The 25,154-nt window shown below is 32.7% G+C and overlaps 2 protein-coding genes across 2 annotated transcripts in view; both read left to right on the top strand.

Moving 5' to 3' along the window:
* The window catches only part of LOC118190582 (sodium-dependent proline transporter-like), a 258,842-nt gene that overhangs the window by 43,932 nt on the left and 189,756 nt on the right, over positions 1-25,154 (top strand). The gene's annotated exons all lie outside the window — the stretch shown is intronic.
* LOC118190571 (uncharacterized) lies at positions 3,369-15,646 on the top strand. The gene is made up of 2 exons (XM_035361314.2): positions 3,369-3,559; positions 11,950-15,646. The coding sequence occupies exons 1-2, from the start codon at positions 3,463-3,465 to the stop codon at positions 14,775-14,777; spliced, it is 2,925 nt and encodes a 974-aa protein (XP_035217205.1). The 5' UTR covers positions 3,369-3,462; the 3' UTR covers positions 14,778-15,646.

Raw genomic sequence — 25,154 nt, 5'->3', positions numbered from 1 at the left:
AGCAAAACGCGTAATAGTAAATTTTATTAGATTGCATCCTACATATTGAATATTAAGCTATTTCTTAATTAAATATTTTAAATGTAAAGATATTAAAAAGCTTCCGAGTAAATTACTGCAAACATTAAAATAAGAAATTGGAAGACGTTATCTCAAAGAATTAAAGACTTTTTATACACTATGTGTACATAGTGTATTACATCCGAAAACAGTAAGGGAAATTTTACCCGTATGTGTACATACGGGTAAAATTTCAGTCTGCAAAGATGTTAACTTACGATACTTAATAAATGTTAAAGAAATATCTAAAAAATCAGAGTGCAAAGCTACTTTTTTTCACTTTGGTAGGGAAGGAGGAAAAATGGAAGCCAACCCTATGTCCACAAGTAATGCATTCCAAGGCCCACCACCAGTAAAACAGCTGAACACTGATAGCTCTGATGTGGGTTCGAATCCAGGCGGCTGCATGGGCGTTTACGTAGTTTTCCCCATGCATAACGTGTATACGAGCCAGTTACCCTTAGAAAGTTCTCCACGAAGGCATCCGTCCTCTTAGGAAGATAGTCCTAGCGTGCTTTGCCATAATAAAATAAACCCAAAATGAATCTTTTGAACGAAGGTAAATTTCACAAAATTGGCTTTACAAAAAATTACAGGAGAGTATTTTGCAAATATATAATTCAATTTTACATGTTACCAATTGAGTTTAATTAGTTAAATGTTCATTATTTTAATCAGTTAAATACTAATCATTCTTTATAAAATATATTTCATGTGCAAAATTTCCAGAGGTGTTCGTGATTAATTGCTTCATCATTAGTTGTTTATTCGTTTTACACGAATTTTACGCCTTTGAGGGAAACACCCATTTTTTAAATTTATTTTTATACATTTATTTACTTATTTTTAACATTATCTTAATTTTCAAAATGATATCCATTTTGTTTCATTTAAATGCATTTTATTTAATTTTAATTTTAAGGCGCATTACATAACAAACATTATTTTATTGTCAGAGTGCTCCAACAGTATTATTAATAATAAAATGTGGGTTTTATAGTTAGAGTCTCATTTTCTTGGGAAGCATACAGTAAGACGAGACCCTAACTGGATCTAAGCGACTATGGCCAGTAAAGAAAGCAAAAACTCGAGAAGAGTGTAAAAGATCCTTTTAATTAAGAATTTCAATAATTTATCAGAAGGCACTTCTTGTGCTTACAAAAGCAGACAGCTTTTATAGCGTAACACAAATATTAATGAATTAAAATTAAAATTAGGTTAAATCTAAGTTAGCAAAAGCTGCAGAGGAATGAATAACGCGCAAGTTGGCTAAAACCTATACCGGCGTGACAATCACTATTATCAAGAATGAAACAACTCCGAAAACAGAATCGAATCGAAGAACTGCAACTAGGAACTTAGCCTTCTGCAGGCGGAACACGCTTTGATTAAACAATTTAAAATTTCGCTTTAAATACTATTTGTTCCTACCTTATTTGAATACGCCCGAACTAAAATTAGCATTCTGGGAGGAAAACGGAAAAGGTAAATGACAGCGAAGATTTAATAAAAAATAACTGGTTTCAAATAATTAATAAATATCTTACAACGTAATTAAATAGCAGATATAACTGTCATCCGAAAACAGTAACGGTACTCATTCCATAAAATGACATTAAGCAAAGATAAGGGTTAAATGTGGTCAGTTTCTATCAGTCAAATCCTATAGTAGCCTGCATGTTTCTATATACAATATCCATCGATTTGATACTGATTCCCGATTAACCCAGGTTTCTAATTATTCGAAGTTAATCTCCAGAGAAAATAAGTTATTTTTCTTATAACCTAAATAGGGAAGAAAATGTCTTCCGGTCGCCTGCAACAGCTTTTATTTTATTAGCATAAAAATGTTTTCACTTCTTTCCTTTATTTCTATGCGTAGGCATCTGAAGAATGTAATTACAGTCCAATCTCTTTTATCCGAACACAGTACGATGATATAATTTTAGATAAACAACAACAATTTTCATAAAATATTTTTTGCTTACAACAGTTTTGATTATAAAGTTACTTTTAAATGCGTTTGAAATGAAATAAATTTCAAAATTTCAATTTAGAATTTATTTTTCTTTTTTTAACGGCATGAAGGAAATAATATGCATCTGTAACTGAGCAATGATGCAGTACAAGTAACAAAGTAATAGTAACGGGTGCGGGAGACAGTTCAATTTTTATTGAAGTACTTAGGTATGCTAAGCTTTGTATTTCGCCATTTTGAATAACAAGTGGTAATCTTCACAAAAATGAAACATTAATTTGGAATGTACTGTAAATATTTTTTTATAAATGTTTGGTATGCCTTGTTAGTTTATTGCATGTAAGAAGAATCGCCACTTAAGATATATATATAGTATTGCTCTAACATAGGTATTTTTACCCCAAATCAGACTAAACATAATATAACTAAACATTGTCAACAGATATAATTAATTAGTAGATTCAAATATACCTTAAACAACCTGAGATGATTTGTGTAGCATCAAATTTTGATATTTGTTAAATTACGATTAAAACTTCACGCAGAACGTTTGCTTTCGGAATATACTTATTTTTAAACTTAAAAGACTTTTATATATTTTCTTTTCGTTTTCGAAAAGACTAAATTTTATTCCTTCTTGATAATAAAAATATTATTTAAAAGAAAAAACAGGTTTTAAAGAATTATACTTAAAATCATTTTAGAATTTAATTTTGTAGAAATTTTTCTAAAAAAATCATTTTTCTTAGCCTAAACTTACCAGGTGAATTGCATCCTAGTTCTGTTATTCGCTAAACTGAAAAATTCTCTGGCAAAATCTTCTTTAGGAGTAGAAGAAACTTTATATATTTTGAAAGTAGGTCTTGGGTAGTATCATTTAATTGTTTGATAGCACATTTTGTGACATCGATTGTATTTTTAGGAACATGTTTTACTATAGAAAAGTGATTGTCAGATAATCCTTACCCTAAGTTACCTCATTCAGCTTCACTAAACGATTCATTTGCCGAAGGAAGTAAGACAAAATCCGTTACTCTCTATTTATAGCACCATAATTGACATGTATTGGCTTTATCATGAACAATCACTAGCTGAGGTAATACTTCACCATTTCAGAAAGTACAAGATGTAATCCAAACATCCGCAGCGCCCACTGTACCATATTAATAACTATTAGTCAAAGGCTAAAATTCTTACCCCCAAGACTTATAGCTTGATAAACAACCCTTACGTGTCCGACATACAAGAAGATATGTCTTCAAGCTATTTTCCGCAGTTCATCTTGGTGTCGTACGGGGTTGGTATAAAAGGTGGTGCTATCATCAGCCAACTTCAGTCCATCGCCTGAGTTCGAGTACAGTTAGTTAACTTTGCTCTAATAGCGAAAACAAAGAAGCAAGCTGCGATTACTGAGTTTGGACGAGATGGTGAGGTTGCGTCACCATCTTACTGGTGAAGGCTGGAGAAGAGAGACTTTTCTGAAGACCCTTACCTGTCTACTGCTTCTTGCTGGTCTCACAGGTAAGTCAAATGCATTTATTTTTCTAAAATTAGTTGTTTAGCCTATGTGATAAGAAAATAGACAATTCATTTAAAAATGTTCAATAGAATTTAGTTTTATATGTTACCAAACATATAAAACTATATGACAAATATTGGACAAATAATTGGAAAGGGCAGATATTATTTTCTATTTAGTTAATGCATAAAATTAACATTTTCTCAATGTCTGATTTAAGGTGCAGACTCTTTCGACTTAGAATCAACTGAAGGTCCAGTAAAAATGGCAATTATTTTAATTTCATTGAAACATTTTAATAAATATTGTCCATTTTCTGTTTTCCCCCTACTAATGATCTTGTGTTTTAGAGAATGAAAGTTCCTCTTGCCATATTTAATGAAAAGTAATTTAACTTTTTTTCTGATCTATATCTTAAATTTAACCATGATTAAATTACATTACAAAGGAATCGTATGAAAATCGCATAATGCCATACAACTATAAATGAACTTCTCTCTAATTTTAATTTGAAACTTTTTTTTTCTATTTTCTAATTAATTAATTCGTATCAACCAAATCCTAAAACAGAATTTAGATGCATCTTTTATCATAAAACTTAAGCATTTTAAGATGACCAGGATATTGATAACGAGGTGCTAACTGAATATTTAGGTGTAAAAAGATATTTAAAAATAAGCCTTAATAGTTATTAGAATTCGCTTTTCTAAAATATAATATCTGCGAATTTTGTGATGTAATAACTTTTCATAATGTTCTTATTTACGTACGCTAAAGTTAGTTTTGCAGTTAATGTTCATAAGATTATCTTTCTATTATCTATCATTAATTCTAAAATTAAGCTTTTAACAATATTCGCTTGATTAAAAACTGGAATAATAAAGGTAAAGGAATCAAGATTAATAATGAAATAAGACAAATCTTTATACATAAATTACATAAATAGTAGGCTAGGATTTTGTTTTTATTTTAAATGAACATCATCACTAAAAGGTGAATTCATTTTGTCGTCAAGTTTATTTTCTGTGAGAAGATTTCAAAACTGCTTTTAAAAATAACATGCTTACATACTTAAAAAATAATAACTCTTATTGATTATAGTTCATAAACACAAAACTTCCTTAAGTACCTTAACTTAGTTTTATTAAGTGCAATAACAATAAAAACATAACTGTATATCATAAAATTCTACTTTCTTATGAGTAATACATTTTCATACAAGAGGCATTTTTATTTTTTGAAAGTGATTTAAACTGAAATGAATTTCAGAATGAGATTAAAGTGTTGAAAACGGAAATGATTTAGATAATCCCATAGTATATGATCTGTTTAAATGGCAGTTGAGAATTTTTGATTCTAAAATAGGATTTTTACTGATATAATTGATAGTTTACAAAAACGAATGATTCTTATGCTCTTTATATTGTATTTTAATAGCTGTAAATAATAGGTAATGGAATGCTATAATATTGATATAGAAATTCATATTCAGTAAAAATAAATAAAGCAATTACAGGATAATTTCCTTTAATATAGATACTTTGCGTATATTTCAGTTTACAAAGTTGCTCAAAATAAGTAGAACATTTTAAGAAAACATTCAGAACACTGTAGGTTTCAGGTATCTGGAAGCGTAAATTAAAACCATTTATATGACCTCAACTGTTAGCAAATTACCTACATAATGAAATAATAATTATGCATCATTAAGTTAAAAAGAAAAACTTTTCATACGTTTAGGTGTAAATTTATTTGAGACGAGCTTCTTTTGAATATTAGATTTGACTGTAAAATCATTTTAAGGACTATTTAATTTATTACATAGTCAGTTATTAACCATTTATTAGTTTTATTATAAAATATATCCTTAGATCTAAGGTCAGTTATTTAATAATCATGGTCATGAATTACAGTCTTGTGACACCAGTTATTTCATTAGTTGTATTAAAGTCATTAGTTAATACATCAGCATTATATCTGTATCTAACATTTATTACTTCATTTACTATCTAAAAATAGAATAAATGCAGATACGAACCATCTACCTTTAATTAAAGTACTCGTTACAAAAGACGAGAAAGGAGACTGTGACAATTTGGTTAAAATATTTATTTTGTCAAGCTTTATATTGCATGAAGCAATTCTGATGGCATTAAATCTTTTCCCCGAGACCTGGAAGGCCTAATTTTTCTTTTTCAAATCACTGTGGCTATTTCTATCACATTACATCACACATATATGCCATGTATTAAGATTTTCATGGGATTTTCCATAAATTTAATGATGAGTATGCTTTAACAAATATATACGTTGGTGACTGCCAAAAGAGGATTGTTCTTTTAAAGCCTTTCTCATATTCAAGTTTATTATTCAAGTTTTTACACTGAAAAATGTAATCTGAACATTGTCAATTTAATTATTTTCTGAACTTTATTTTCAATAGGTATAAGATGCTCAAATTTTAAACACCTTATTGAATAAATTTTGTATTCTTTTAATAAAAATTGTCTTTTTAATGTCAGGAAGATGGATAATTTTAACAATTTTTAATTTTAAAATTTTGCGAGAAATGGCAGGGCTAAAACAAAAAGTGAAAGGTGATAACATGCATTAAGATTCTCAATACCAGTTCTTCTAAAAGTAGAAATTAAAATTTGATTCACTAATTGCCAGGCGTTAAATAAACTTCTTTCGAAACTGGTCAGACAGCAGCATATCAGCGCATAGTAAAAAGAACCGGGATAGCGAGATTTTCAGAGAAAGGCTACATATTGTCTTCTGTCTAGTTTTGCTACAAAATTTCTTAATTCCATGCATTATAATTATTCTTGAATACTCAAATAATTTAAATTTTCTGAACATAGTTGAAAGTAAATGAGAATATCAGGAAAGAAGTGCGAAAAGAACTATGTAGTTAATATAAAACTGACGTTTTGAAAGGAAATTCATTTCAACTTAATATTTTTAATTGCCTGAAAATTCTGTAATAAGATTAAGCAATGAGATTGGATTGCATATTCGGATACCAGGTATAAAGACAATTTCAGAGTGCCGGACTATAGTTATTACTAAGTATAAAATCGTATGGTCAATATATTAACATAATGTACACACAAAAAAGGGAGGTATTCTGAGACTAAATCAGACTTTTTCTGAAGTGATATATCTATTTTTTCCCATATTTCTAGTCAACGATTCAAATTATAGCAAAATGTCAAGTTTTTGTAAAAATCGCTAGAGTAGTTTTTCAAAAATTAGTTCTAAACATTTTAGCTCCTCAAGTATTAACAGTTTTCGGTATATACACTGGTGTGCAAAACTTAAGCAGCGGCAGGATTTTTGGCCATAACTCCACGAGAAATCAACTGAGAGACACATCAAATGCAGAAATGAAGGAGAGTATTATATACGTAAAGGATGACGAAAGCATCGGAGCTGAAAAAGGAATACAATGCATACGGTATGGAATCAAACAAAAACAAGCTTTATTGAACGCATAGTATCGTGACTCATGATTGTCTATCCAAGAGGAAGAACAACAAGCAGATGTTCCTTAATATGGGATATGCCCTCTCCTCACTGCAATGGTTGCTTTGCACCGTCTCCGCATACTCAGAATCAGCAGGTGCAACATTTCTTACGGTAGGAGTGTCTATTCCTCAATCAGCATCTGTTTGAGTTGTTGGGTGTTCTACGGAGGATGTAAGCGTGCTGCAATGTATCTCCCCAAAGCTTCCCACACATGTTCGATGGGATTTAAATCTGGGAAGTACGCTGGCCAATCCATTCGAGTGATATCTTCACTTCCCAGTAGCTCCTCAACAGCAAGAGTCCGATGTGGCCGTGCATTGTCATCCATAAAAATTAAGTCTGGGCCAAGGGCACCTCGGAACAGACGAACATGGAGAAGGAGTACCTCCTCACAATAGCGATTCCCGGTTACAGACCATCTGTCGAAAACGCGGAGCTCAGTTCGCCCGTTCAGCACAATGCCTCCCCAGACAAGAACTCCAGGACCACCGTTACGGTGTCTTTCCTTGATGTTACTAGGATAAAATCGAGTCCCGACCTCTCTCCAAATCGAAACGATTTGATAATCGCTTCTGGTACTGAACCGACTCTCATCCGTAAAGAGGACACGACTCCATTGATCAGTTTTCCAGTTTTTGTACTCTCTGCACCACTGTAAACGGTGGCGTCGGTGGCCAACTTTCAACGGGAGGCAGCGTTAAGGACGGCGGGCGAATAGGCCCCCTTTGTGAAGGTGTCTGGCCACAATAAACCGCGACACTTGTCGCCCCGTTGCTGTACAGAGTTGCTGAGCAATGGCGCTTGCTGACTGCGGTTGCTATCTTTTCGCCTGCAGGACGATATATCGGTCATCCCCTGCAGTTGTCGTCCTCGGGCGGCCACCACCAACCTTTATAACAGCTGTACCTGTGGTTTAGAACGCTTTCCAAGCGCGCAAAAACACAGTTTTGTTGATTCCGAACTCTGCATCTTTACTGGTGACAGTACGCCCCTTCTCCAGCTTTCCGATCATTCTTCCACGTGTGAAGTCGTCCAGGTGATTTCTTCTAGCCATATTTCACGAACTGACTCATTGGCACTTGCAGCGAATATGTTGAATTGCGTCTCCGTACTTCCTTTTATTCTACTGTTGAGCTGAGCGCGCTGACATCACGCGTTTTGTGTACGCTCACGTCGCCTCTGACGTTTGGCTCCTGATATTTGCATACGCATGACGTTTCTACTGACTTACGTGTTTATTGTACTGATCTCCAGACCTCCTTTTCTGCAATTTCATGGCTATCTGCTAAATTTTTAGATTGTTGCTTAAGTTTTGCACAGCAGTTTATTTATTCATATCCTTTTTTTTTATTAAACTTACTGGAGTCGTTACGCATTTCGAAATTTAGGTTATATGCCGTTAGATTCATCCAAATTAGATTCAAAATTCGTAACTGCTTTCTAATTTGTTTTTGAATTTGTATTTTTAGTAATTTTTATAAAAACAATCGAAAACATTAATTTAGAAGCCAAACGTTTGAATAGAAAATTTGTTCGGCGTGTTATTGTATCTTAATTTCGAAAACATTTTTGAGCAATAATCCTCAAGTGTTAATGGCCTTAAAGTAGATGCATTTCTAGGCATAACTGCAAAAAATTAGAGTTTTTATTCAAAATTTTCAAAGATATAAGTGAATTTATTCATTGGCGTATTTTGAAATTTGGCATATTTGTTATAGGCAACAATAAAGCCAAATGTGGTTTACACATTTTGTTAAAGTTATTCGAAAGAATGAGCGATGCACCTTTTTTCTCGCTCGCGCACAATGAAAAAAACGGAAAGGAAAATAGGTTACTACAAAATAAGAACTTTACCACATGAATTAAATTAAAAATTAAATTAAATTAAAATCCAGGAAAATTAAAAATTTATCCTAATGAAAACTGGAAAAAGTTCACATAGATAAATTTTTGATGTTTTGGTAAGTTTTTCACTAAATTTTATGAAACTTAATATTAGGGCGTAATTTGATTAGTAGAATCGAAATGTATAGAAATGTCGATGTGTCATACTAGAAAAAGTCCGATTTTGTGTCAATAAAATGATGCTATAAATAAATCTAATATATATCCCAAGTCGAGCTTTCGAGACATGAAAACGCAAATCAAATTTCGTCAATCGGCCCAGCAGAACGGGAGATATAACTGTCCCCCTTTTTTGTGGAGAGTGTACATTGTAAATACACTGACTACCAATAAGTATTTGGACACCTATGCAAATGACGATATCTGCGGTCCTAAGGTACGTCAAGGACTCCGCCGGTATATATCGTGTAGGAAACAGCATCGGATTTAGTCGCATGCAAAATGCCTCGCAGTTCGGAGCTCTCTGATTTCGAGAAAGGTATAATTATCTGGTATCACAAATGTGACCTTAAAAGACATATCCTTAAGGGACATATCTAGCGATCTCAAGTACCCAAAATCGACAGTGCCTATGTGATTAAGAAGTGGAAGGTGAGCGGTGATTGTCGGAATGTGTCCCGAGTCGGCAGACCAACGAAACTGGGAGATAGAGACCGACGAGTGCTGTCCAAAGAAATTCGGAAGAACTGCGCTCATCCGCGAGGAGTTTCAACAGGCATCCGGGAGTATTGTTTCAATGAATACCATCCGTAAGGAAGCACATCTGCTTGGTTTTCATGTTCGTGCTGCTGCCCATAAGCCTTTGATGACAAAGTCCAACCTCGCTGCTCGGTTAATGTGGTGCAAAGCACTTCGAAATTGGACCGTAGATCAGTGGAAACAGGTTCTTTGGAGTGACGAATCGCGGTTCACCCTTTACCGTTTCGGATGGCAGGGTCTGGGTCTGGCGTCTACCTGGAGAACGTCTCCTGCCAGAATGCATTGTGCCTACAGTGAAGTTCGGCGGAGGTGGAATTATGGTCTGGGGGTGTTTCTCCTGGTATGGGCTTGGACCCTTGGTCCCTATTCATGGTAAGCTCAACGCCGATGCCTACTGCACTATTTTGGATGACAATGTGCTTCGTACGTTGTGGCAGTTTTACGGGTTGGAACCCTGTTACTTTCAGGACGACAATGCCAGTTGTCATGTTTAGACGTTAAGCAAGGCTTGTTATTGTGCCAATGGAGTTCATCGAATGGACTTGCCTGGCCAGAGTCCAGACCTGAACCCTATCAAGAACCTCTGGGACGAGTTTCATCGCCGAATTCAGGGGTGCACTACCCGTGCAAAATCAGTGAAGGAACTTCTATGTCTTCTCCAAACCGAGTGGAAGAAAATACCACTAGCTGTCATACAAAGACTTGTGGAAAGTATGCCCCGGAGGGTCCACGCTGTAATTACCTCTCGTGGAGGCTCTACCAACTATTGATGATTTTGAATAAAGTTAGTTTTTCCTTTCTATCACCGGTGTCCAAATACTTATTGGTAGTCAGTGTATATGATCTATACGGTAACATTAATAAAGAAGTGGGGTGATAATTTGATAAGAACTTCTCATTTAAAGTCAAACATAAAACTTTCAGCTTGGATATGATACATACAAATTGATAGTAATTTCTTATAAAGCGAAACATGTTTGAATGCATTTGCATAAGGAATCTTGACATAAGTTTATGAAGGCAACAGATGAAGTATTAGTTATTGCAGTGACGTTCACAACATATCAAAATATACATTCATAGAAATTAAAGTTAATCTGTAAAAGTAAAGCTAAGATGAATACACTAATATTTTTAAACATGAAAATAGTCAGAATTATAGGGTATATTAATGCAGATAGCATAAGTCTGAAAATATGCGTACATGTTTGGTAAGAAAAAGTATAACATGTTTATATACCGAAATATATACGTATATTTTCTCTCTCTGGAAAGATAAATAGGAAATTCTATGATGCGCAGATTCATTTAAAGAAGAATGAAATAAAAGGTAGTACGTCCAAAAGTTCCATATATACAATATGCTTTTGTAATCTAGAAAACTTTCGGCTGTTAACAAAAATGTTTATATTAGTTATAATGATAAATAAATTTATGTTAAATGTTTTCGTAGAAAACGTTTCTGTAGGGACAGTAAATTTGGAAAATTTAACTGCGTTTTGCTAAACATCTTATTTTTTATTCAAAATAAATCCGTTAACTGAAAACTTGTATATTTTGAAATATATTAAATTAATTAAATTTTCTGTTCCAAAACAGTCGTAAATTCCTGCAATTGACTGCAGGATATTCTAGCAGTAGTTACATCATCTTAATATATATTTCTTAGTGTTATATACGTATTTTGAAGATTTTAGTTGCATTAGTAAAATAATTTATACCTGCGCTGAGTTTCTGTACGTCAGCTAATTTGACTTAATTATTTCAAGCAAACGTTAGCTGTATTTTTAACCTTTCTAGTATACAGCACTATACTAATAACACAACGGGCCTGCACTATTTTCAAATTGTTTAACTTGAAAAATAGTAATAGTTATAACAAACGCCCTTTTAACTACGAGAATTCCTATAATTAGTATTTAGAATTCAGCAGAATATTTTCACATTATACACAATGTGAAGTAAAACAAATGATAAAAACCCGAATTAACAGTTAGGGGATAATTAAAGCGAAAATGCATATATTTCTTTGACAGAATTCTGTAGAAGGTTAGAAAAAGAAGCATGTATTTTTCATGATTTTAATATTACATATTCTACAGAAACAAATATTTTGAAACAAAATGTCGCATATGAAATCAGTTATCTTCGTTGATGATTTCGTTCTTAGAATTTCATTTATACATATGTTTTACTTGTGATAAAGTTTTACTTCAATAATGAATTTGTAACTTTAGTTAATCATTTTATATTTCAGCTGCATCTGGTTTCAAATCAGCTGATAAATCTGCTCCGGATGAAAATCTTCTGCAGCATGAGAATACCAGCACTGTTCCAACACCTGAAACAAGCTCAATTTCGAATCCTCCGCTTCAGAATGGCTGGCGATCGAAAAGAGCATTGCCTGATCTTGAGATTTCTGATGTCTATTCTTCCGACAAAGATCTAGGACGTGTGCCGGAAGGAGTTAAAAAGATCGCTTCTAAAGCTCAGGGCAATTATATCATTCCATATATGAGACCAGGCCGTTCAATGTTTTCTGAGCCTATAAGGAACATTGAAGCTACTGACTTTGATTTTACATTAGATCTTAGAAACAAAAGAAACAACACAATAATACCTACGTTACGGTACGGAAGAAGAAGTATTCAAGGACAAACTTCCTTTATTCCCTACATGAGCTTTGGTAGGTCAGATGATATTTATGATGAATTTGATTCAGACAGAGATTTAAAAGTTAAGAAGTCTGGAACTATCATTCCACAAGCACGATATGGAAGAGGCAATAAATATATTTATAATTCTAAATCAGAGTTGAATACTGAAAAGGAAAACGTTGATGACATTTGGGGGGATGAAAGTGATCCAACAGATACCACTGATGACGACAATGGATTTAATAGCGAAGTCAAAATATTAGATTTATTTTCTACACCATCACAATCTTTTAAAACTGATTTAAATAAATCGATCGAAAAAAGAACAATAATTAAGAAAACTATTATTCCGCATCCAAGGTTAGGGCGAGCTTTAGACAAAAAGAATATAAAAATGAAACAGATTGAAAAGCGTTCCATAGCAGATCTGAAGCGTCAAAGCACAGATTTATTACTTCCTCAAATCAGATATGGTCGTTCTGTAGATTTGGTAATTGACAAATATCCTACTAAAAATCGACAATCAGAATCTGAAAAATCACAGGACTTTATTTTACCTTACCCTAGACCTGGACGATCGATAAAGAGTCCTTCACACAGGGATGAAATATCGCATGCGAAAAACGCGAACATACTTCTACCTTATCCTAGACCTGGACGCTCTAATAAAAATCTCGAAGTCGTAAGTGAAGTACATCTAGAAAATAATTCAGATCAGAAGCGACAGGGATATATGGTCCCATTTGCTCGATTAGGTCGTTCAGATAACGCAAAACAACTGGGCATTTTAAGAGATACCGAAATGATTAAGCAGTTGCTAGATGAAGAGCATCTACATGATCAATCCCTTTTAAAAATACAATCGAAAGAAAAGAATGAAAACAATGACACCGAAGAAAGTGCAGGAATATTTATTATTCCATACCCGAGACCAGGTAAGAGGCAAGAGCCTACTGAAGCCACTTTTGAAGGAAGGAATTTAGAAAATGAATCAAATGAAGATTTACAGGGGAATGAGAAGGAAACCATGATAAAAGAGGAAATACTTAAAACAACAGAAGATATGGAAAAACCTAATAGAGAGCTATTAAAAGGTATTTATATAGTTCCTTATCCTAGACTCGGAAGATCAGACACACTTGTACCTTACCCAAGATTGGGAAGAGCTTCAGATGCAAATTTTATGCTACCTTATGTCAGGTTAGGAAAGAAATCCTATGATGACATCATTCCTTATCCACGACCTGGTCGGTCAAGTTCTGGTATCCTACAGCAATATATTCTACCCCATCCAAGATTCGGACGACAATCGGATGCAGCGTTTATGTTACCTTACCCCAGATTAGGGAAGAAATCATATGGAGACATCATTCCTTACCCGCGACTGGGACGTTCAAATTCTGAAGAAGAACAACAGTACGTATTACCCTATCCAAGATTAGGTAGGTCTCCAAATTCACAAGATCATTCATATCAAAGTGATAAGGGTGAGTATATCGTGCCTCTTCCACGACTAGGTCGATCAGGAAATTCAGGCATAATGATACCATATCCAAGACCAGGGCGATCTGAAACATCTGACATAATGCTGCCATATCCAAGACCAGGACGATCAGAAAGTTCTGAAATAATGCTGCCATACCCAAGACCAGGGAGATCAGGAGAATCTAATATAATGCTGCCGTATCCAAGACCTGGGCGAACAAAACATTCTGATTTAATGCCGCCATATCCAAGAATAGGGCGATCAAAAAATTCTCATGTAATGCTTCCATATCCACGGCCAGGGAGATCAGAAACACCTGATATAATGCTGCCGTATCCAAGACCAGGGCGATCGGAAAATCCCAATATAATGTTGTCATATCCAAGGGCAGGGCGCGCAAGTCAGAGTAGTAACAAGTACATTACACCATATCCGAGACTAGGGAGATCTGAAAATGTTAGGAATATGTTGCCTCCAAATAATAACACAATGGTACTTTCTAACGACACTTTAATACCCCAACTCCGGTACGGACGTTCCAATCATGCTTCCAGCTATGTTGCTCCTTATCCCAGACTGGGAAGATCTGAAGACAGAGAAACAATCATTCCTCAACCTCGAATGGGACGTGCAAACGCAGACTACAATATTGCATCAACAAATGAAGTGTCTGAAAACGAAATGAATGAATTAACATCTTCAGAGGAGAATGCATTATTGTTCAGTGATGAACTTATGCTCTCTGAAACCACCACTGAAAAATACGGTTTTATGCCTTATCCAAGAGTGGGAAGATCAGAGAAAAGAAATAATCAAACATACATCGTACCTTATCCTAGATTAGGACGTTCGGATACTAATTCTACAGTCGAAAATAAACATGACAAAAATATTATAATACCTTATCCAAGACTCGGCAGAGCAGAATTTGAAGCCGAATAGAGCAGTAAGCTTCGGAATTACTCTGGTGATTCTAAAACCATCTTACCATATTCTAAACCAAGACGTTTTGTTAAATAGAAATTAACGAATTTCGAACAACATTGAATTGGTTTTAACATGGTATGGTAGAGTTTGCAATATTATAAAAAGAAAAAAAATATGTATTTTTAGTTTCTTAATATAAAACTAAGAAACTGATATTCAAATGTTTTTTGGACGTTAGAAATGGATATATTTAAAACGTTTGAAAATAAAGCTATGTGTCCTTTCATGAGAGTGTTCTTTGGGATTTTAATTCATTATTCACTTCTCAAATTTATAGTTTTACTCAAACTACATTGTGTTTGTTTTAAAAAGTTTAACTTTCATTCTAAATAACTGGAAATCAATCATTGAAACGATTTTATGTTTTTAATTATTCGTTATGTATATTAATATAATTATATTAATATTTGATTTATTTAAAATTAATTAATTTATTTGTATGAAAATTATTTTTATGAGATTGAACTTCATTCTTCTTAACCTGTAAAGAGCACAGGACACAGATGGAAATATTATATTTGAAGTTATTAGGATTTTATGCAATCACTGAATGTTGTATCAGCAAAGAGTCTGCCACGTCTTTACAAAAATTATCACTTATTATGATTTTTTAGCAAAGGAAAAGTAGACGAAAAATGTCTAAACTAAGAAAATTGCAAGTCTTGTGGTTTTACTCTGATAGAAGCATAAAACTTGATACCTTTCCTTCTTAAATGCTTTCAATTTGCAAAACACATTATTAAATTCAACATAATTAAAAAGCTTATTTTAAATATATTTTTAAATTTTTGTTTAAAGTGCAATTAATGTATTTTTTATTAAAATGATTTGAAATAGCTGTTTATTACTGAATTTTCCTTTGAAGAATTAATCATGTATTAACAGCTATGATTTCGTTAAGTAATTCCTTAACAGTTCGTTTTAAATTATTTTTCACAAATCTTCGGTTGCGATATTTTTTGCAATCGTATTACCCAAACATTATTTAATGACACTTTCTAGAAAAGAACGGAAATAGAACTTTTAAAATTATTTTCAGATTAATTAAGCATCTTAGCATTGTTATTTTTCTTTATTTGTGGAAAAAGAATTGCAGCGATACTTTTGCTTGATCGCAGTAAACACGCTCTTACTATTGGCATGCTTTTAATTCAAACCTCCCTTAATGTGCTCATTTAACACTTCCGTTCCTTTCTAGAAAGTCCAATCGATGCAAAATCGTTGCCTACAGAAATCCGTGTCTCCGAAATTACGGCTCTTTCAGCTTTCATCGATAGATGGCGCTACGCCTTATTTCATTTTTGAAAACCATCTGTCCATGTATCCTGCTGTTTTAGATTAGAGAAAATTATAAGAAAGATAATTTGTGTTAAAGGATACATTTGTGATTTAGAAATTTAAGGACATAATTTTAAGTTATTTGTCACGCACACTAAATGACATATCACTAAATCTTCAACTTATATTCGAGAAAAGGAAATTATTCTTGCAATTAATTTTATTTCATTTGTTTAATACTCGTAATACGTTCAATATATATTCATATCTTTTAATTTGTTTATTAAACATATAATATTATACCCTTGTACATAGCTTTCATAACATTATAACATTTGTGCATTGTTTATATACTTCTACATAGCTTATAAGAAAGGCTTTAAATATTTGCAATCATTCAGCAAAAAGAATGTTTCGTCTTCCTTTTATCAAAAATATAAATGCGAGAAAAATAATTGATACATTTTAAAATTTTAATTTGCAGTTAAAAATTTGGAACAGTTTAAAGTTTTTCTTAAAGGGATTAAATAATTAATAAAATTATTGAATCATAGCTTTAATCCATATTATTATTTTCGTTGACAAAAGCATTTTGCTAAAACTTGAAGGAGTAGACGAGCTTAATGTATTTTTTCTGCAGAGTGCTTCAGAAAGCTAATAGGGTTTATTCCAGGTTTTTGTAAAATATTTTACAGGGTGACTTCCGCATTTAATTCTTAAACAAGTGCAGTCTTTTCCTTCATATTTTTATTAAATAACTCTTTAAAAATGTGGCAGTCAGGAAAGAACTGCATTGTGTAAAATTAAGTGGCAAATATTTTCTAACATTTGCTCCCTACCGATACTGAACTGTGTTATAAAATATAAGGAATCATGAGATGACATGTATGATAGTAAAAGCATTGTATTCTATACTACGACTTTACGTATTACTTTTAGTCTAAACTGAATTTTTATTTGAATTCGAGCGTAGCTATGTTAATGATAATAATAAAAACACTACAAATAATATATTCTAAATATATATCCTTTGTGACATACTTTTATATTAAGATTTATATAAAGCAAATAATAATTATAAATTTGTTAAGAACTAAAAGCAAATAATCTTAAAATAGAAGATGCACAATTAGAAAGTCTTTTAACAGATTTTTCTCAGAAGAATAAATCAAAAATTAGATGAATAAAGAATATCACAATTAGATTCAGTTCTCATTTATTACATAACATGAATAAATTTAACTTGAAAACCTGAAGTGAAATTTACAACAGCATCCCTTACCTCACAATTAATAAACAATTAAAAATAAGAAGCCTACGGTATCACAGAATTAGTTAAGAAAGGTAACAGAGTGGTACCAACCTCAAGGATAAGTTGGCTCAAGGGAAAGTGATCAGTGAGAAAAGAAATTACATTAGGATTCACTTAACCCCAGGAAAGTCAAAGCACTCAAGCCCGACCATTCAAACAGGGAACATTCATACCTGCAACATTCAAGCTCAAGACTGATGATAGGCAAAGTTCAAGAGGAAAATCATTTTAATACTAATTATTACTTCGACTCAAAATTATTTGAAATTATTTGTCGGTCACTAGGATAAGGTCAGTAATAGAACTGGCACTATTCGCTCTATCCTCGTAATGAAGAGGATTGGTTAGATCGTAATTAAAATCAAAATCTTTGCAACGTAAAGTAAATCTTTAAGAAAATGATTAAAAAATACAAAAACAGGAAAGGTTTAAGATTTTTAACTGTCGCTCTAAAGGGTTTGTTCAGGATTTTACACTCTCATTGAGCTTGCGATCTGCTGTTGCACTCACTCCTTCTGACCCATTTTTTCCCTCGTTTTAGCTTTATTATTGAGGTTCCTTTGCACTTACTCCATATACAATTAAACAGGAAAATCACAAAAATTTTAAAAGTAACATAACAGTATACGTCTAAAACTCTTGATGCAGCGTTAAGTTGTTGGCATACATTTTTCTGTTTTCTTTAGTCTTTTCTCAGTTCATCTCATCAGTTTTCTTACTATGATGGCATTGCAAAATTTTTTTGTCGTTTTATTATTAACGTTTTGTTTGTTTACTTTATTTTCTAAATATCACTTTCTTGGTGCTTACACCACATAAAATTCCATTCAACAACAAAATCACAAAATATTTAAAAACAGCATGTCTTTAGAATTTCCGACAGACAGTCTCACGCGCTGGAGATAAAAATGTTGTTTTCTGTACAGAGTTGTCAATGCTTGCTTTGAAATTGGTGAGTTTGTTAATGAAAAATTCGTTAAAGTTTTACAAAAGATAAAATAGATAATAAAAACAAATTCGAAATTAAAATTCGGGCTTCCACCTGCCCAAGTTCGGGTGGAGAACTACGTTATTCAAAATTGGATGGCTCTAGGTACCGTTGGTTTTTGAAAAACATGCATACATTCACGAAGATTCGTCTTTATTTAATTTCTTTAAATATTCATTCGGGACTAACTTTCCTTTTGGGCTAATAAATAAAAGGAGTTTCAAGGGAAGCGCTACAGAAATACATATTTGCGTAATTTTAGCATAAGATAAGATTATATTTCAAATGCTAATAATTTCACCTTTGCTATAGAATCTTTTTAGATACGTTGTAAATTATACGGCTCTATAATTTCAAATATAGCTGCTTTTGCCACTAAAACTAATGGTCGTCATCATGTGATTCCTTGTTTTTTTTTTTTCATTCTGGTATCTCAGTCAACGTTTGTATTATCTCGGTCAAAATTGGATTTGATAAAAATTTCCACGCATGAAAAAAAAGTTATTAGAGAAAAGGATGAAAAGGAATCAATTTTAAGTAACAATAAGAAATTTATGAAGAAATTTTTTTAATCTATTTTGTTTCTTAAATTAGAAAACTTTTACTTCTCTTTATTTTCTTCTAAAAAGGATCAAAATCATACGTTAACGAGGTTTTAATTGCACGTAACTTTCATTGCTTGTCAAATATTGAGACAAAGTGAACTGTGAAAAATCACATACATTTCTTACAAATGTTTAACTCTGAATTTTATTAACATCTAAACAATTAGTATAATTAACAAATGATGTTTCTATCAGAGCGTACTAATCTTTACAAAAGTACTTCTCTTTATTTTTATAACTGCCTTTTATTTTGATAATCCAAATTGGTATTGTGGGTGCACTACGGTTAGAATGGAAGTTACTGAATATTTTAAATAATTAAAAAAAATTTCTAGGAGGAAAAATGCGTCTAAAAGTAATAGATCATTTTTACTTTTCGTATTCGATATATTTAAAAATCAAAATTTCAAGATGATTCCTATCTTGAAATTTATTATATAATTCCTATCTTGAAAATTTCTATAAGTAAAGAATTCCTATTTTTCCTATATAAATATAAAAAGTATAAAATTCATGGATTTTAAAGTATGATTTAAAATAAAAATTATAAATCAATTCTACATGTATTTCAAAATAAATCAACTTGATATATTAAAAATTATACCAGGTATATATATATATTATTCTTATAACAAATCAAGATAAAATTAGTAATAAATACGTATATTGCGCAGTTACAGAAGAGACACAATGTAAAATGCAAAAGCAGAGGAAAAACAGTCTTAGTTTGGTATAGACTATAGTCTTAGTTTACAGTCTTAGTTTTGTTTTACAGTCTTAGTTTGGTTTATACAAAAACACCAACTGACTTCTTTTCTTCAGAAAGAGAGGGGGCAATTGTATCTGAAATGATTAGAACTATACCTGTCGCCCTCGAAATTGATAAAGCCTTTAAGTAATATCTCTCCCAACCTAAGTTGCCTAATTTTGCGTACATTGTTCTAAAATCGCTTATTTTATCAAGTTTTAATTCACTCAAAAATTTAAAGTCCTATTAAGAATAATCACATTTCGGAGTTAGCAGTTTTGAGTTTAGATGAAAAGTGTCATGGTAAGCTGAACACAATGCAGACTTGAGGTAGAAAATGGAAACATTATCTAAGGCACATACATAAAGTTAATAAGAAACTATATAACCATATCATAAAAACATTCAAGTTTTCAAATACGCATGTGCATTATGAAAATTTTTATAACTATATTACTTTAGAAATTAATATTTTCCGTTATAAAATAATCTATAGAATAGAGTACTTTTAATTTAACAGAACTGCTAGTTCGGTTACCTAAAAAGCTTTTGTGTACTAAAATTGATTTGGAATGCGATTTAAAAGGAAAAGTTTTATTTTTAGCAGCATTCATTTAATGACTAACCACCAGAAGAAAAATAATATTTCCGATAATATTTATAGCGTCGATTCATTGAGGAAAGAGTTTTCATTTCCTAGCCGTCCTTTTAATGACCTTTCTAAATCGTTCTAGCCATTAAGATCTCGTTTTCAGGTTTTTCTCTTTTCGCTACCTGTACGTGAGACGGGCTTTCAGAACATTTTATTACATTGATAATTTTGATTGGGGTTATTTTCTAGAATTCTTATAGGCGCTCGAGTATAATGATAAGCTAAACTATACCTGTTTCCTATAGGCGCTTCAGTGTAATGCAAGCGTATAACAATAATTGTAGATTATTTTCATGCAAAAACGTAGATTAATTTCAAAATATTGCTATTTTATAAGCCTTGTGGCAGTATGGGGCATGGGTAGGCGAGACTTAGACCGCCACCCCTTCTGGGATGTTCTTCCTCAAAACCGGGATGGAACTGTTAGTGCGGCGAGAATACACTTGTACGACTAATGATGAAATTCTGATTTTCATCACAATTTTACCCGCACCTGAATACAGAGAGTTTTGCCATTGGTGAACGAGTTTGCTGGATGGTTGGTTTTTTGGTTCTTCCCATGTATAATATTATTGCTAGCCAGTTTCTCTCAGCAATTTATTCCCGAAGGGCATCACCTCCCTTAGGCAGATAGCCCTGGTGTGCTTTGCCATATTCAGATAACCTAACTTAACGATGTTTATTACATTTTTTGAATAAATATATTTGATATTTTATATCTGTTTATTTCCATAATTTTTAATTAATTAAATATTCATTATTATAAAATTATAAAAGTGAGGGGGAACATTTGTTTGCTTTGGACTAATGTTATGCTCTTCAGTAAATATTTGTAACTAAGAAAATGACCTATTATAACTAGCTCAAATATAAATAATCTAGGTAATCTAATCTGAAGAATAATGATGGTCGTAAACGTCTTGTACAGAAAGCTTGGCAAAATAAAGTTTATTTGCTCGAAAAAAATTGTAATAGTTATTACCATTTCTTTTAGGAGTGTAAAAGCCAGGTTTCATGTAAGAAAAAGTAGACTTTTAGTACGCTTTGATTAATTTCGAGAAATAATGGTTTCACTGGGTACCTTATCTTTTATCCTATTTCTTCACAAACAGCATTTAACCAGTATAGTTTACTTTAACAAGTGGAAAGATTTAATGCTATCAAGGGACTAAATTTTTGTTTGCTTTCACGGGAAATCCCTATGATATCCGTAGAATCGGAACATTCTGTAGAGTACTTTAGTCGAACTATTTCGGGATTGTAATCTTATGTTCTCTTTTTCCCTTTTAAAAATATATTTCGTTGTATCCTGTAGTGCTATGAAGAAATTTACAAATATTATGAACACATGTTGCTTTTTGCCAGTGATATATATAGCGAATAAACTGGAAATAATACTCTCCCTTAGAATATTACTATTGTACAGATTTTAGAATTACTGTTTTGTAAGAAAAAAAATACCTATGTTCTGTTTCTTTATCGTGTCGTAAAAATCATGGGCACCAATGCTGTATTACAACTTCCTCTTAGGGAGGAAACTAATGCAGAAACAGACAAGTGAAACCGCAACTAACTAAATATTCACTGAGAACTAAACTATTAAGAATTAGCTAAATTTCCACACTTTTAGTGATCGTATAAGTGAAAAGGTAATGCATTGCGTAGTGAAAAGGTAATGCATTGCTTAGTGAAAAGGTAATGCATTGCGTTGTGAAAATGCATCCGGGACCGCGCCGTGAGTGGATCGAATAAACAACATGTAAAATCGATATATATATAAGAAAAACACGTAAAAGATATAAAGAAAACATAAGTAATAGGTTTCCAGATTAAATACCAGTTTATTCAAATTCCGCACAATTAAAATTAAGTCTTATCCTAATCAGAGAGTCAAATTTCTTATTTTAGTTACAGTTCAATTTACTTATTTTTGACACAGGTGAATTCTTCAATTTATCATTTTCTTTTGTTACATTTAAATTCATGATTTGCAAATCTATTACATGACTCTTTTAATTTAACGGGTACCCGTTCTGTAATTTATAAGAGGTTAAAGAAAACATATTATCTGCAATTCAACATCTGTTCCAAGGAAGATTACACAAACAAATTATACTATTACATACTAATTCATATGAGGACCTTAAAGTTTGTTTCGGTAAATTAAGAAGGGGAAAAAGGAGGCAATTTAATTCTTTAGAATAAATTTAAGATTCGAAGTTGTTTTTAAATTCCAAAGAAGTTTCTGAAACCTTATTTAAAGTTCAGACACAGAAAATAAAGACTTATCTTTGGTGGACATCTTGAAGTGGAGAACTCGTATCCTAATACGAAGCTGACGTCGACGGCACTGACCCTCGGTTACAAATGGAAGTTTCAGAGGACATCGTCCTGTCCTGGCACTATTGGCAAAACACATACGGCCGGTAACTGGGTTTTCTAACGACGAAGCATTTTCACTCTGGAAAACAAGAGCACTGCTGCCCAGCACGGCTGTCCGCCTGGTCTTCCCGCTTCGAAAATCGGGCCAAAATCCTGAAAGTCTTAATTCCTTCAGCCAAACTCGTCCAACGTCGGGCAAAGTCTCTTTAAACATTTCAGTAAAACTCGCCATCTTCAATTTCGCCTTTTAGCCAAAACGCGGCCGGGGAGCATGTTTGCCGCTTCCTGCCGGAAAAATGTCTCTCTAGGGAATTACAGCTCACCTTCTATCGCTCAACCCAAGAGCAAGCTCGAAGTTACAGTCTTAGCCAAAGGTAAGTAAGTCTAGCCAGTAGGTGATTCCAAGAGTAAGTGAATCAAACTCGAATTTTCTTAGTCTCCTTCGCAAACACGGGCTTCCACAATGGCTTCAATTATCGCCCCCTTAATTTCGGCAAAATTTGCGTTTCAACCCCTGAATGCGGAAATAAGGGTGCGCGCCCTTCTTCAATTAGCCAACAACCGGACCCTCCGATCGCCAACCTGAATGACTTACATCGAAGGTTAAATGGCAACCTCTGACCCTTCTGTCACGTACTTCCTGTCCTAAGGTCAACTGCACAATGAAATTTCTTCTAGAACATTCTAAAGGACAAAGCGCGCGAAATCATGACTTAGCAGAATCGCCTCCTTTTCCCTGCTTCTTTTCACAATGAATCAAAGCTTGTACAAAAATTGCAAATAAAAGAAAAATAAATAATATTCTTTGAAACTAAATAATATTCCCAGAAACATCTGTTTTTCCCCAAAATTAAAGCATTAAAATAAATAATTCAGAATCAAATAAAATTAAGATTTCCTTAAATCAGAAAAATCATTCACCTAGTTTTTATAACGCGATCAGACGATTCTCTACACAACATTACTTAAAAATTAATTTCTAACCATTTTGCAAGAGAATATAAAATCCGCTACAAATTTTGTTACAGGCAAGTTTTGTTAAATATATAGATTTAGATACTTTTGTTAAAGACAGGTTAGATGTACTTCAATAAGTAAATTTTCGGATGAAAATTTCTCAAAGCCGGAGAATATCAACAGCAGAGAAACATAATAAGAAATTATACACGTCAGCTTTTAAAATTTAACTACAAATTTTATCTATTTAGAAGATAATAGACGCTGGTTCTTCCGTTCGTATAAAAGTTTACAATTTGTGTAGAAAATATCTAAACTTTAACACAATTTAAATGTTTTGATCTAATACAATTACATTGTTATACGTTTATTTCGAAATCCAAGGCTGTAGCCTTTTCTGTTTCATCGAGTAAAAGGGTCTGGATTACAAAAGTGTGACAATTTTTCCCAAATTAATTCGCGTATTACAGCATAATTATTTAAAATTTTTAGTAGGCTTAAAGAAATACTTCCTGATTAGAACTTTCTTTGCTAAACGGTTGGTATCAAAGATTAAATTGAGTACTTTCGTAGAGTCATTATGTTCTTTTTTTGGGAAGCAGGAGACATGAAAAATGTGCAATGCCATGTCCGTGATTCAATACCTGGACCTCTCGAATACGCGTCGAGTATGCTTCCATTTACAACACCACGCAGGCATGCGAAAAGGAGGGTGAAAATACTTCATAATTTTCTAATGTCACTTGGCCCAGTTTCATTGTCTGAAAATCTACTATATTTATTTACTTCACTAAACTAAAGCCAGGGAATACTAAAACGATTCAAATGGTTCAAAAGGTATTCAGTACTTTTTTAGATATTTTGTATATCTTTTAAACAAATGAAAGATTATCGGGGCTTTCAGGAAATCAACCACTTGGATATGATTGCTATAACCTATGCTAATCGTTTTCGAGTGACATTCGTGTGTATCGTAAAAAATATATTCTACAACAAACCATATGTTTTTTTTCATAAGCTAAAAGAAAATTACTTCTTCTATTATTACGAAGATGGAGTACGGCATCTATTGTCGTTATTGAACCCAGGACAGAATCTCCTTAAGTTACTGTCATCAGACGAGACACACTGCCGTTATTTTACACATTTCCTTGGCTGAGCTGGTGACTTTTAGCTTATCGTCTGACCGATGCTATTACGTCACCCTAAACTGCATTTACTTTGTAAGGATTGTGTTAATTTTATTAACAGTTAAATTTAAATTCCTTTCCTGTCGATTCTTGGCTTACTACTTCCGACCAGAACGTAGTTTTAGAAACACGTCTGAATACATAATGACGAAGAGCGGTATTTAATCGCGAAGTTCTTTCGTTTTAGTGAGAGAGTTACCAGGTTTCTTTCTTCACGAGT

Source organism: Stegodyphus dumicola, chromosome 5 (genome assembly GCF_044657685.1).
Source record: "Stegodyphus dumicola isolate Sdum_Otavi_A_Nest chromosome 5, ASM4465768v1".
In the NCBI taxonomy this organism is placed as follows: domain Eukaryota; kingdom Metazoa; phylum Arthropoda; class Arachnida; order Araneae; family Eresidae; genus Stegodyphus; species Stegodyphus dumicola.
This window is presented reverse-complemented; position numbering and strand designations above follow the sequence as displayed.